The sequence below is a fragment of the Mesitornis unicolor genome, unplaced genomic scaffold, assembly GCF_000695765.1.
Source record: "Mesitornis unicolor isolate BGI_N332 unplaced genomic scaffold, ASM69576v1 scaffold4912, whole genome shotgun sequence".
Taxonomy (NCBI): domain Eukaryota; kingdom Metazoa; phylum Chordata; class Aves; order Mesitornithiformes; family Mesitornithidae; genus Mesitornis; species Mesitornis unicolor.
The window spans coordinates 2,291-16,258 of NW_010171092.1; the positions used below are offsets into that span (position 1 = coordinate 2,291).

Below are 13,968 nucleotides of genomic sequence, written 5' to 3' on the forward strand. Positions count from 1 at the left end.
TGTGGCCAGGATACCGAGGAGCTGATTCCTGAAACCTCTGTTCCTATCCCAAGAAGCAAGGAAGATGCTTGGATGGAGGAGGAATACAGGACTAAATCTCCAAATGGTGACACTCTAATAAAGCATCCAGAGCCTGCAGCTCCTCGGGACCAGGTAACATCCTCCCACACCTCGTTAGCTCAGCCTCACCATGGGGACAAAGATACAGCCAAAGATTTAAGCACAGAGGACGCGTCCGTGCACAACGGCCAAGAGGATTTTCTCCCCGAGAGAGGGACGGATCTGCCCAAAAGGAGACTGCAGTCTGCTGCAGACCAGCGGTACGAAGAGCTTGCCATGGAGATCATTGCCAAAGACAGTTCTCTGGTGGATATCCTCATGCCTCGTCCTGTTAGAAAAACTGCTCTGGACCTGATGGAGGGTCTGTTTCCTGTGAACATTTCCATGCTGGATAAATCACACAGAAAAAAGGGAGACGTGCAGCACGCACAGGAGAATGAGTAAGTAGACTAAACCAATTATCTAGTATTTTAAGCTATTTTAGTGTACAAATATTGTGTATATACTTGTAGTGAGATGAGCATATATTTTTAAATGTTTGTTTAATCAGCAAAATATTTTAGCTTTCTGATTTACAGATCAAGAATTATTTGAGTCTATGGGTGTACAAAGGAAGAAATGTGGTTCAGTGATACTTATTAAAAGAGACTGGGACAAACCTGGGCTGCAGATCTTTTGCTCTGTATCTTTTAAAAACTCAGAAAAAGTGCTCCTGTGAGAAGAGAAGAGAGTGGTTCTGAAATAAAGATGGATAAAACCATGAACACAATGTTTGAGAACAAAACTCAAGTGTTTTGAAAATAAAACAAGCGTTTGCCACAGGTATTTCTTTTCTATTCCAACAGCAGGAAAAGTAGTCAAGATGCAGCAGAAGAATGTCCTGAATGTGAGCACGACGCCAAGCAAAGGAGCGAAGATCTCACCTCTAAGGGAAGCCAAGTCCTGGGCAGGAGCAGAGGCAGCACAAGCGATCTAGATGACATTACATCCAAGAAAGTAGGTAGATGGCCATCAGAGGAACCGCCGTTCCTTCACCACGACAAAGAAGTTATTATTAACGTCACATATATTACTGTGATGTTCACTAATTTTATCCCAGTAATGTTTTACAGATAACTTTGAATCAGTTTTTCCCGGTAGGTGAAGTTCTGGCCAATTGGCATATTGATTGTAAGAGGTGGTGTTCAAATCCTGCCTGGTTTGATGCAGATCTCTCCTCCCACATGGTGATATCTCCAGCAGGTCACTGGGGAGGGGTTGTATCTGGAATAAGCACGCAGGATTGTTTTTTACAAGGAAAACCATCTCTCTACATCTCTTTGCAAGGCCAGTTCCTGTGCAGCAGCTGACTCACAGTTTAACACTCAAATCTGTTCTTAAATTGTAGCAGATTCATTACAACTGGCAGCCTAAATAAAGAATATTTTTTACTCTGAGAGAACTGGCAGCAGTTTCTGCACACTAGAGTGCCCTGTTCATTTCCATAGGTGCAGGGAGTAGAAGTAGCTTGGACGTAGCTGGACTGCAATAGAAATACAGCAGCTCTGAAGGGCAATATGTAGCTTTGAGGAATTAGATAATTGACGTTTTTCCCTCTAGAAACCTGGCCATGCTCCATCCCAGGTAATGCCAATCTGCCTTCCTGAAACTCTTCCTGCTCTGCACATGGTGGTATTTCTCATTGCCAGCTGTCTATCTGCTGCTCCTCTTCTCAAAAAGCTGATAGGGCTCTTCTCCCACTCTGGTCTTGGGGCCTTTTTCCCTATTGACATTTCTGTATCACACAGCTTCACTTGCTTCACTACCCAGGCACTGGGGCTTTCCTAAATCACCCCTGGAACTGGCTTTTTCTGAGAATATTATGAATGAAATTCCAGTTGGTTCTTGCAGAGCTTGGTGACAGCACTCAAGTCGTAGAGCATAACCGTGTGTAATCGTGTTGTAATCTTTATTGCAGTTCCTTTCTGACTGCTGGGAAGCTCTCTGAGCTAGGGATTATATCACCAGTTAAGGCGATTACCAGTAATTTGCTTTTCAGGGTTTGAGTATTAAGTACAGCTTACAAGAATCTTTCCTGTTTTTTTTTTCTTTCTCAGAGCTTAAAATTATTTCAAAACTCCAAAGTTTGGTGAAGACAACACGAGGAAAATTCGTTCTCTAGAAATGATACGGATTCTCTTTGGCTGTAACAGCTTTCTATGATTATTTTGTTTCCCCGTTGCAGCTGGAACTCATCTCCAGCCTCCGGTCAAAGCTGCAGGCGCTGTGGGAGGAACGGGAGCTGGTCCTCTCTGAAGCCAGGGAGTGCGCGGAGCGAGGCGAGGAGCTGGAGGCGATGGTGAGGGGCGTCTGCAAGCCCAACGAGTTTGAGCGCTACATGATGTTCATCGGCGACCTGGAGAAGGTCGTGAGCCTCTTGCTCTGCTTGTCCAGCCGCCTCGCCCGAGTCCAGAATGCCATGAGGAGGATCGATGGCAACACAGATGCTGAGGAGAAGGTGAGTGACAAGCGAGCAAGAGAATTAATTTGTTCTGCTCGCTTTTTTCCAGATGGGGCTGTGCTCACCTCATTTGTCTGACAGCTCTAAATGAATTTGGGAAATGATACCTGAATCCCGAGCAGCTGCTGCTCAGGCTGTGTCTCCATGGCTGAAACAGAGTGGGGCTCTGCAGCTGGGTGCTGGGGTGGCAGCAGCAAAGCCTGTGCTTCAGGGGGCGTTTCGTTGTTTGGGGTTTTTTTCCACTGGTAATTTCAATGCGGTAATTACTGCCTTTGAAATTGTATTTCACTGAATGGGCTTGTCTTAACTATAGCAAAGAGGAAGAAGATGTGGTTGTAACTTGAGATAAAATGCCCTGTAGTTTAACTCAACTCGCCAGTTTTGCTGGAAAATTAGGAATTATCTCATGTCACCAGGAAACCTTTTCAAGTCTGAAATACACTTTTTTTTTTGCTACAGAAGACAAGTCAAACTTATCCCAGGAATGATGCTTTCCTGCTGTCATTATTGCTTTTAGACGTGTTTATCAATGCAATACCTGCTGATCTCTCCCACTGGGAAATTAGAAAAGCACAGAGTTAGAAAAGCTGGGATTTCCCAGGGCTGTGCTGCTGCCCCCACAAAGCTCTGGGTTCATGGTAGCTCATGTGCAGAAGGACACCAAGAGTCCTGCCATGCAGCATGATATAGGGAATCAGGATCCGCCTGCTCCAAAATGCCTCTCCTGGTAACATCAATGATTTTGAGCAGGATTTCACACTGACTGGCTTTGTGGGTGGTGGGGTGCTGCTGTTTCTTTTGCGTTATGTTTCTACTCTTCATAGTAAATAGGTGAAAAGAATTTATTCAAGAATTTGAATAAAATGCTCATTAAAGATTTGGTTACTCTCCAGCATTTTTCCATCCATCTCCCAGTCACTGCAGTTGCCCCAGCGTTAGCAGAACCAGCAGTCTCAGTCTTCGACTCCACGTTTTGGGTGTCGATGGTGACTGTTGCTCTGTGCATATAGAATATAGATTCACGGACACTGACCTGAGACTGGACATTTTCCAGCAGTGCTATCCCTGTGAAAATCATTACAGCTGAAAGAGAATTAGCCAAAATGTGAAAGGTATTAAAATCCTGCAGAGCAGGCAAGGTTTGATTCTTGTGGGCTTGATAAAAAGAAACCTTTGATGAACAGTTTCTGTCTGCATCAAAGTTGCTGTCTCTCACGCACCTTTTAATGGAAGTCACACCATCTTTTTGATATGACATTGGCACTCTGGCCACAGGCAACCCACAAAATACCGAGATATGTGCATTAAAAGAGCTTCTAATTGAATGAAGACAGATGCAAGATACTGTAAAGTTACCAGAATGTTAAGTATATTGATTATTTTCCTGAGGGCAACATGGAAGAAGTGAGCCTTGATGGGGTCTACTGGGTGTCTTTATCTTACAAGCCACAAGAATGAGTAATTCAATCGAGAAAAAACTCCCGTGGAGCACAAAGCCCACAAGAGGAAGTAATTAAATTAAATAGGCTGTGGCTTCCAAATGAAGACCTGGAGTCTGCCAGGAATGATGAGTTTTCACAGTGTGCTGCTTTGTTTTTCTCATCCCATTAGCAATCGCTGAACGAACGGCACCAGCTCTTGTCCAGGCAGCGGGAAGATGCAAAAGACCTGAAAGAGAACCTGGATCGCAGGGAGCGGGTCGTCTCGGGTATCCTCGCCAAATACCTGACGGAGCAGCAGCTCCGGGACTACCGACACTTCGTTCAGGTCAAGACCTCCTTGCTGATTGAACAGAAGGACCTCGAAGAGCAGATTAAATTTTTCGAAGAACAGTTAGAAAACCTTGAGAAAAGCATCCCCCTCTAACACCCACCGACAGACCTTCTGCTTTTACACATCGCAATTTGGGGTGTTTCCTGGGAATCCCCACGCACTCGGTTTGGTGAATTCTTGCCATCCTGTTCGTGCCACGGTATTGACAAGTGCTGGGTGCTGTGCAGATGCTCTAGCCACACGCTGGACATACCATCCCCATTGAGCCCAGCTGACAGCATCCTACAGTGTGCACCATGCTGCATTTTGGAAACGACAGATAGGACGTGTTGGTCCTATTAACTTGGCATGTATTTCTTATTGTCTGTCCATCTGTTTCCAGATTGACATAATCTCAATAAAAGAATGATGCAAATATTTTCCTCTTGTAGGTGGGTTGAGTGTTTGAAATGAAAAATGATGTGGGTGTTCAGATTTGAATTGGAGATTGCACAGAGCCATAGGAAATGTTATGGACTGTTTCAGTGGAACTCCTGCCCTCGTTTCTGCTGTTCATGTGCATGACACAGTAAAAATACACTGTAATAGAAGAAAATAATTAATTCCTTTCTTGGCAGTTGCCATCCATGGGTCTTTCATGGCTCAGCCTACTGGGACTATGCAGATCAGTGGTGGGTCTTACGAGGGCAGAAAGAAGGGTGGTCCTCCTCAGCATCAGAGAGACCTAATGAGTGATGAAGCCAGCTTAAACCAACACTTCTGGGAATGAAAACCTCTGAAGTTATTCCTGCACAGTCATTTGCAAAGTCCTCGCTATGCCTTTGAAGTGTTTACTTCCCAAGCAGCACCTCCAGGGGTTTGTTTTCAGGTAGTTTTCAATTGTCAGCGTGCACAAGAAGTCCTGAACATAGGAGGAAAGCTCTGCTGCAGAGGGAGGTAGGTGGGACAAGTGGGGGAGATTATTCAGTTTTAATGAGGCTTTATATAAATCCCTCAGCAAAAATCCTTCAAACTAATGTTATGTGTTGAGTCAAACCAGTGATGTTGCTGTATTTAAAACCTGAGTGTGGTTTCTTTCCTCCCTTTGTTTGTTTTGAAGTATTCAGTCTGAATTGCATACCTAGACCATGAATAAGGCAGCTGCTGATCCAAGCCAGGTTTCTCCCACAGGCAAAATGGATTTTCATTGTTTCATGATGGTAGGCTACAGGAGGGAGTGTTTTACTGGTGGTGTGTGTCCTGACTGTCATCCCACTGAGGGAAGCTGTTCCTGAGGCATCTTCTCCTTTGAGATTGCAGGAGCTTTCAGTAAACACACAGCCACCCAGCATGGGGAACTGGCGTGGGTTTAAATTGATGGTTTGGGTTCGTTTCTCTCAGATCACATTCCTCAGCTGAGTTTACCCACCAGGCAACGTGAATGAAGTGATCAATGACAGCGTACAAAAAGGAGACCGCTGTATGCGTTCTGCATGAGCGGTGTTTTTTAAGGATGACTCGCTGATGCTCTGCCTGCTGGAAGACGGCACCAAAGAGGGATCAATGTAGGGTACGACGTGCTACACGACAGCGCAATGAACCACAAATCACTCACCTGCCCCCGAGGAAATATATTTGAAGCAGAGCATGCAAGTGGACGGTACACAGCTGCCGTGTGTGCTTGGTTATTGCCTCAGTACATGGGGGAACATGGCCAGACACCACAGGTCCTGTGAGTAGAGCTGCTCAGTGTTCTTCAAAGGCCACAAATGCAGGCTTTTAATATGTAAATACGAAGGCTGCCTTTTGAACGGTGTGTTTCAAATAACAGAAGTGATGCTAAGGGAATCAGTGGAGAGTTTAAAAAATATGGGCTATGTTAGATAAGCTGTTTGCATTCTTTGAGAAGCCTGACCTGAAGGCATGCTCTATTGTTGTTATTATTCCTGGTTGAGGAGAGCTGTTTGCATTCTCTGAGAAGCCTGACCTGAAGGCACGCTCTATTGTTGTTATTATTCCTGGTTGAGGAAATTCCACCTGCTTGGAAATGAATATTTGATAATTGAAGCTAATGTTTGCCTTTAAGGGCAAGAATGTGTCTGCACTGTTTGGTTTCTCTTATCTTTTTGCTCTTTTGTGTCACAGGGAGAATGATCGCTGCTCCTACCACACTGACATACACAGAGCTTCAAAGAGCAGCAGTTCGAACTGACTTTTACCCTGTTTTCCAAAAAGTCACAGATCTGTGCTCCTTGTGACTTCGTTAGGACTGTCAATGTCGGGCAAAGTGAAAAATGGATGCAGTGCTGACATCAAAACCCCTTTGCTGGCAAGCAGAAACCCCCTTTCCAGAGCACCAGCAGCTCTGGATCGCTCAGGTGGGTCTGGATTTTTATATTGGTCATTCATTATCAATTTATTACCTGGGCCAAGCCCGAGGTAACAGTGGTAGTTCACACTGGATGTAAGTCATATGCTGTGTTCCTGGCACACCTGTGTACTAAGATGTAAGCTTTTAAAATCTCAATCTGATGTGCAAACACAAATAATTTAATCTAATCCCAGATGAAAGGTGAGGAGCAGCCCTGGGTGCTCAACTCTTCGGTTGCTCAAAGTGTCATTACCTGCAGGAGGACGGGATGCTCTTGTTCCCAGAGCTGGGCTTGCATCTCCTTTTGGCAGCCTGGAGCGGTGCTGAGGTGGCCAACAACGTCCTCAGGAGAGGTCAATGCTCTTTACATCTTTGCTGCTGGGCGAGAGGAGCCCGTCTCCTGTTGCAGCCCACAAGCCTGATGCTGTCTGAACACCCCCAGTAGGAGGTAACCAAACCCCAGCACCGTGGGTGGACTGCTATCAGAGACCTGCACTGAGCTGTCTGTATGAATTAATTACAGCTACACCCAGGAGAATGCAAAATTAACAGTGTTGAGGAGAAGGGAAAAGGTGACACAGGCAAAGTGTGGGAGCCTGGGGCTCCCCCATGGGGTGCCATCTGCGGGGAGGCTGGTGGGATCCCAGGAACCAGCTCTGCAACTCGTTTGGCCATCCACGCACCAGCAGTGTGGGGGAAGAAACTGCAGTAGCTTCTGTTCTGCTAAGCAAAAGCAGGTGGGCCTGATTTTGGGACAAAAAGATGCCTTTGTTTGCCCAAAGCCAGAGACGAGCAGGAGTTTTGGGTTGGGATGGAGCGAGCGGTCAGTGGAAGCAGTGTGCATCGTGCCTGTCTGACAGTGTCTTGACAGCGACCGCAGGGATTTTGGACATAGCAGCACATTTAGAATTTGATTTAACACCCACTGCAATGTGTGGGAGTCACTGCTGGATCAGGAGCTGCTGTTTCAGCCTCTCAGGCACTAAATTGATGGATTTTCTTTTTTTATTTTTTAAACCCAGACCTCGTTTTCTTCACTGGGGAGTTAACGCTGAGGGACTTTTGCATGTGGAGCTAATAAGGAATAGGGAGGTGCAGGGGTTAACGCAAATGTACTCTGCAAAAGATCTGCTTGGCACTTGTGAGAGCTGCGTTTAATAAGTAGAAGGATGTTCTCTCTGCTTTGGGAATTCATGGCAACCATCTGAATAAAATTTCAAAAATAAACCCAGGGCAGCATTGCAAAGCTAATCTATGCCTGAAGGGAGCCCACGTATACATTAAAGAATAATCAGGCTGTGGGAATCACGCAACCTCTGGGTTTCACAAAATGCACTCAAGAAGCAGCTCATGAATTTCACTGCTAAATGGAGAGAGGCATTAAAGGTGATCAGAGAGACTCTTAAATGTCACATGAGCCTTGAAGCTGAGTCATCTCAGAGATAAATCCACGGAGAGAAAACACGGGCTGAGCTGATAGTCTTCATGTGGAGAATGAGAGACACTTCTGAAAGCGTGCGCACACAGGCAGCTGTCGTTCTGATGGCCTCCAGCCCACGCTGGAAGAACAAGAACATCCCAAACCATCCCAAGAAGGAACCGTTTGTGATGCCTCCTGAAATCTTCATGACAGCTCCTGATGGGGTGGCTGGTGGCTCCACACCCCTTGCTGGGGCCCGGCTGCTCCCTCCTGAGGTCGGCATCACCCAGTGTCACAGCGGGAAGCAGGAGCTGGGGGGTAGGAGAAGAAGAGGTCCAGGTGGTTCTCACTGGTGGGCAAAGGTCTATAACAGAGAGCAGAGGGGCATGGAGAGATGCAGCCACTTGGGGAGGAGTGAGCAGGTCCAGCCGTGGGCTGGCCTGAGCCTGGAGCAGAGCCGTTGTGCTTTGCTCCACATCCACACGCTCTTTAAAAATGCCATTTATGGGGCAGAACCGCAGGTGCCTGTGCGGGTGTTTCTGGCAGTCAGGGCTGCAGAAACCCCCCAGTTGCTGCAGCACCCTGCTGTTGGGGTGGTTTTGGCAGTGGGTGAGGACAGCCATGGTCTGGAGGCACAGTGGGGAGTGAGGGCCCAGCACCCCCCATACCATGGCCTTGTGCCAAGGGCTTGTGCATTGGGGCGCTGTGTTTTATTCAGTGAAAATGGAGGTTATTTGGTTCACGTCAGCAGCGAGCCCACAGTGGCTGCTGTGCTTCTCTGCTGGGGTGTTTTATCTCATATGGAGAAACTCAAGGTGATGGAGGTGGAGGGAGGAAATGGGGCGAAAGGAATTGGTCCCGGGAAATTGAGGTTTGGCTGTGGCTGGAAACTTGTGCTCTCAGATGGAGACAAAGAACAACCCTCCCTGGGGCAAACACAGAGCAGGACTCCCTGGGAGGTGGGAAGGGGGAAGCATCACTTTGCCTGTAGTTCTTCCTGCTGGGGATAAAGAACGGTCCCTGGGTGGTGTGTGCTGTTTTCCTGGCTGCAGACAAGCACTAAGACACTGCCTGCGGTCAGTGACAAAAGCTGAGGCCAGCGTAAGGGCTGGATGTGCTTAATGATCTGCTTTGTTTAATGAACTAGTGAAATAAACCTTGGAGCTGGAATAGAAAATGAATGTTCCTCATTACGATGTGGAGCTTTTGATCTGCTCTGTCCCTGTTCTCCCCTGCAACAAACACACACAGTGGCCAAGTCCCCGTTAACAACCGCTTCATTTGGGGGGTCCTGCATTAGCACAAATCAATGGAAAGAGCAAAAACTGCCACGTTTATTCAGATTAATATGCAAATCAAGAGGCAAATGCATCCAAGGAATGTGGGTCACGGTGGAAATGTGCAGAGCAGCAGGAGAAGGGACGAGCGATGGGGAACTGGGGCACTGTCTCAAACAGCCTCCTCTACCTTCAGCTGGCGGGCACAACTCTGGCTCTGCTGGAGTTATTCAGTGCCTCTTGTGCGGCACCTTGGTTTTGTGATGAAGCTGAGAGCTTGTAAAGGCTCCTTTGCATTTCCCAGGGCTTTCATAGACCGGTTGTTTCCGTGCAGCACTCACAAGGGAACAGAGATGGCCGAACACCCATTTGAGCCTGGCCACGACAGCACTGCCTCATGTTTTCAAACAGCCACTGCCGGGAGGGCAAAGTCTGCCCCTTTGTGTGGAAACACGGCTCAAAGCCTGTTTGCAAACCTCTCAGTGCAGGTTTCTGAGCCGATGTGCCTCAGAACAAAGTGTGCCGAGGCACAGACAAAGCGAGGTATCTTTAGAAAGACAGACTGAGCCAGGGTCAGACAAATATCAGCTTTGCTGAGCTCCGATGCTGCTAAACTAATATCACAGCCAGTTTTGTTTGTGTAGGCGCTCCACTGAGTGCGCAGCATTCACAGGTTGCGGATGATGCTGCTCGTGCTGCTCACAGGTCTAAAAAAAATGATGATTTCGCTATGTAATATCAGTACTAACTGTGTGCTTTAAAGAAGGGACCAGGGTGATTATCTCCATTTTATAGCAGGAAAACTGAGACATGGCAAATAGACAGGCTGGTAACCAAGGGAAAATGCAACCCCGAGCTTCTGAATCCTGGTTCTGAGCCTTATTCACACCTTCCACCTCCAGCTTTCTGCAGCTCCCACCACAAAAGCCACCTCCACAGGGCAGGAGTGCAGCCCACGGGGCTTGGGTTTTTCATTTTATCCTCTCCTGCAATCAGCTTTGATGGTGCAGAAGGCAGCTCCCGGCTCTGGGCTGGGCCTGTGGTTCACAAGGCTGCCTGCCCAGCCCGAGGCAACACAGCCTCTAACTTCTAAAATGCCATTGTTCATTCACATGAAAATCTGACCATGTTCTACTGGATTTGGGCTTGACCAAGGAGAATCTGTGAAGCTGAGTGATCCTAAAGCAGTCCCAGCCTCCGTCTCTGCCAGGAAAACGCTCTCATGGTCACCATACAGTGTCCCTTCCCCAGAGTAAACAGCAACACAGGAACCCAGACCGCAGGAAGGCTGACGGACTGGTTTTACTTCAAACCGAAGGCAATATACGTACGTATTTGTGAGATTACAGCAGTGCATTCTCAACACCCGTGTGTGTTTGCACCTGAAGCCGTACGGCACTGGGTACATGGGTACATGGTACAACCTGGCCCTGTGCGATCTTTCCCTTACTCCAAGGAGGAACGAGCTGAGTCACTGCACAAACTCGCTGGCAGCGCCCGGCCCTCCCCACCCTCAGCACCGTCCCTCACCAGCTCCACACCTCGGTGTCGCACCTTTTCTGCCGCCTCCCCGGGAGCACTGTGAGGACCAGGGCTCTGGGGGGTGTTGCTGGGCATTTTTCTGCCACCCTGGCTCATTGTTGTGGTGCCTCCGAGGAAGGAATAGGCAGCATTTTGTTGCCATGAAGTCTTCTCTCAGCTGTGACTTCTTGCTTTTCCTTTGACTCAACACAGAAGCAACAAAACCTTCTCCCAGCTTTCCTCACGGTGAAGCCATAACCACGCTATACGGCTTTTACACACTTTAAAAGTGGAGAAAACTCTCCATCCTCAAACCTTGCCTTTGGATCAAGTAGGTTTTCCTCAGAGCTAGCACTGAAAACGCAGCTCTGCGATGTGAACAGGTACCACACATACAGCCATAACTGATGAACAAACTTCCCCATAAGGCCCAGTCAAAGGGGAGAGCATTTCCAGTTCACACAGAAACAAAACACTTCTACCAGGTAACAGAAATGGACTTGTGCTTCTGGGGTTTTGGGAAATACAGAAAAAAAAAAGGTGTTTAATGTCAGTAAACTCGGAAAGGCTTTTTAAAACAGAGCAACGGATTTATTTATTTTTATTCTGCTGGAACTCTGCGAGCTGACACAGCGCAGCACAAGTCAAGGTTGCAAATGACCATGCTGGTCAGTGGTCACAGCACCAGCTATGGAGCAAATAGGATTTCATTTTTTTTTTAAACCCTACTCCAGATATAGCAGTCATGAGGTGCTTGATCATTAACGTTTGCTTAACGACTTAATTAGTTCAATACGGAAGCAGACCCGTACAGAATAATCCAGTCTCTGCCGAGAGCCGGCGGCTCAGACCCCTCTGCAATCGCTGATTGCGCTCACAGCGAATGTCACCGACTCCAGGGACTTCAGGGAGAACATCTGGAAGTAAAAGAGGGCAATACTTCCCCCGTCAGTGCAGTCCCACAGCATTCCTTGCCCAGCGCTTGGGAAAAGCCACTTACAGCCAATTAGAAGTGCCAGGCTTAATAAAGGCTGAAAACAAATACATTCCTGAAGTCGCTGGCTTGGAAAGAAAGGCAAAGCATGCAAATAAGTGTTTCAGTAGGGAAACCGAACACCTGGCGGGGTGAAAAGCAGAGCAAGCGCAGTGTTACCGCAGATTTGCGCAGGTTTGGTGACATTCCTAGAGAAAATGCCACGGAGAGGCCCCAGGAGTCAGGCGGTTTGTGTCCTCAGCTCTGCCTCCTCACGTTAACTTCAGGCGAACAGTAATTAAGAAAACAATCATCTCACTGTCAAGGCGTTACTTCACCTGCAGTTAGCATGCTTTTTGGAGTAGTTCTATACATAGAACAATGACTTTAGAATACAAAAGAAAAGTCGGGTTTAGGTCAATGATTCATGCTGCTGAGATAAACATTGCTTTAAGAGGTCATGCAGACATTCTATCATGAAACACCTAACATAACATAAAGCCCAACTTTTATAAATACTTATTGTAAATAGGTCACAAGCAAAGGCCAAGTTTTAAATAAAAAGAGTCACAGACAAGCCTAACTTTGTTTCCAGTTGGCTGCTCAGAAACTCTGCAGGATCCCATTCCCGGTTTTTCAGTTCAGTTTTTCACTATCAAATATCAGCAAGGTTTTTTTTCAGATTAACTGATTGAACTATAGTCAAGTCGAAACGTTCACAGTATCGTCAAGACGTGGTCAGTACCACCTGGTCAAAAAGTCTTTCAGCAAGAGAAACTAACATTTAAAATGCTAACCTAGCTTCGAATCTGAGGTAGACAGGTCACGGCGACTCGAGCGCTGAGGGGTCGTTTTGTAAAGCTAATAAAATGCATTAGGCAATGACTGGGAGTGTCACGTTAGTATTTCTGATAGTCAGAAACTCTGCTGTGAAAAAGGTAAGTACACAACTTTTTTGTTAAAATAGAAAGATTCCTCTTCTGTTACCAAAATAATCAGAAACATCATAGAAAACTATGCATTTTTCCTCTAATAATTTAAGCCTGCTAACAAGCCATGTTACAGTAGCCAGCTACCAGCTTGCTGTTCACAGTGTAAAATACTCCACCCTTTACCTTACGCTTGCTCTCCAGCTGAGGAACACAGATCAAGAAGGCTGTGCCTTAAGCATTTTAACCTGTATACACACACAGAGGTTTGTTGTAGTTTTCCAACCATTAAGTATAAAGTTTGCAGTCTCTGCCAGGATGACGGTACACACGGCATTCATAACACTGCCTGGGCAGCTGCATCTCCACAGGCGCCTGTGAGCTGGGCTTCATACAGTGGCCTTTGGAGCCAGACCCTCTCGCTGATATCAACATCCAAAAAGACAGACACGGAGAGAAGAAATCCAAGCCGCCTCTGCGAGAGAAAATCAAGACCCCAGTCACATCATTAAACCATTTTGATCCCAAGAAGACAGAGGCTAGTGGCCAAAGAACAGCTCAGAAACGGGCCTGCGCTTCACTACAACCTCCTCTTCCTCCTCCTCCATTACCTCGGAGAGGGAGGAGTATGAAGGGAAGCCCCCTCTGGTCTTTGGCTTCCTCCTCGGGCCAGTGGTGGCAGCCAGGAGCTTGTTTAATGACGAAGGCTTCCTTAAACCTTTGGTGAGGTCGCAGAAAGCCATGTCATCGGATATGACCCCCAGGAAAGTGCTGGTGGAGCTCAAGATAGAAGCTGCAAGCTTTGTGCTCTTCTTGATGGGCACAGAGGGCTCTGTGTTGTGGGAAAGGCTGGGGTCCCCCAGCAAGCGCCTGACCGCAGAGGAGGTCCCTTCCTTTAAGTACTGGTGCGGCTTCTTCCCGCTGTAGTCCCGCAGGTCGATCTTGGCGTGGTAGCTGTAGACCAGCATGGTGATGATCTTCTCCTGGCCATGTATGGCGGCCAGGTGGAGCGCCGTGTAGCCGCCGTGCGACCTGGCGTCCACGTTGATGCGGGTCCCCCCTTTCTCGGCCGCTCTGATGATGTTTGTCACCATGTCGCAGTTGCCATTCTTGGCGGCCCAGTGCAGGGCGGTGAAGCCCGAGATGAAGTCTCTTCGAGCTGCCA

The 13,968-nt window shown here is 47.4% G+C and overlaps 2 protein-coding genes across 2 annotated transcripts; one reads left to right on the plus strand and one right to left on the minus strand.

Annotated features, from left to right (window-relative positions):
• Positions 1-2,284: 2,284 nt before the first annotated feature.
• Positions 2,285-4,426, plus strand: LOC104533585 (protein Shroom1-like; the record flags this gene model as incomplete). The annotated part of the gene is made up of 2 exons (XM_010179893.1): positions 2,285-2,557; positions 4,172-4,426. Coding segments are annotated over 2 exons (528 nt in total), but the record flags the coding sequence as incomplete, so codon positions are not given.
• An 8,916-nt stretch (positions 4,427-13,342) lies between these two features.
• Positions 13,343-13,963, minus strand: LOC104537105 (ankyrin repeat domain-containing protein SOWAHA-like; the record flags this gene model as incomplete). The annotated part of the gene is made up of 1 exon (XM_010179894.1): positions 13,343-13,963. A coding segment is annotated over one exon (621 nt), but the record flags the coding sequence as incomplete, so codon positions are not given.
• Positions 13,964-13,968: the final 5 nt, after the last annotated feature.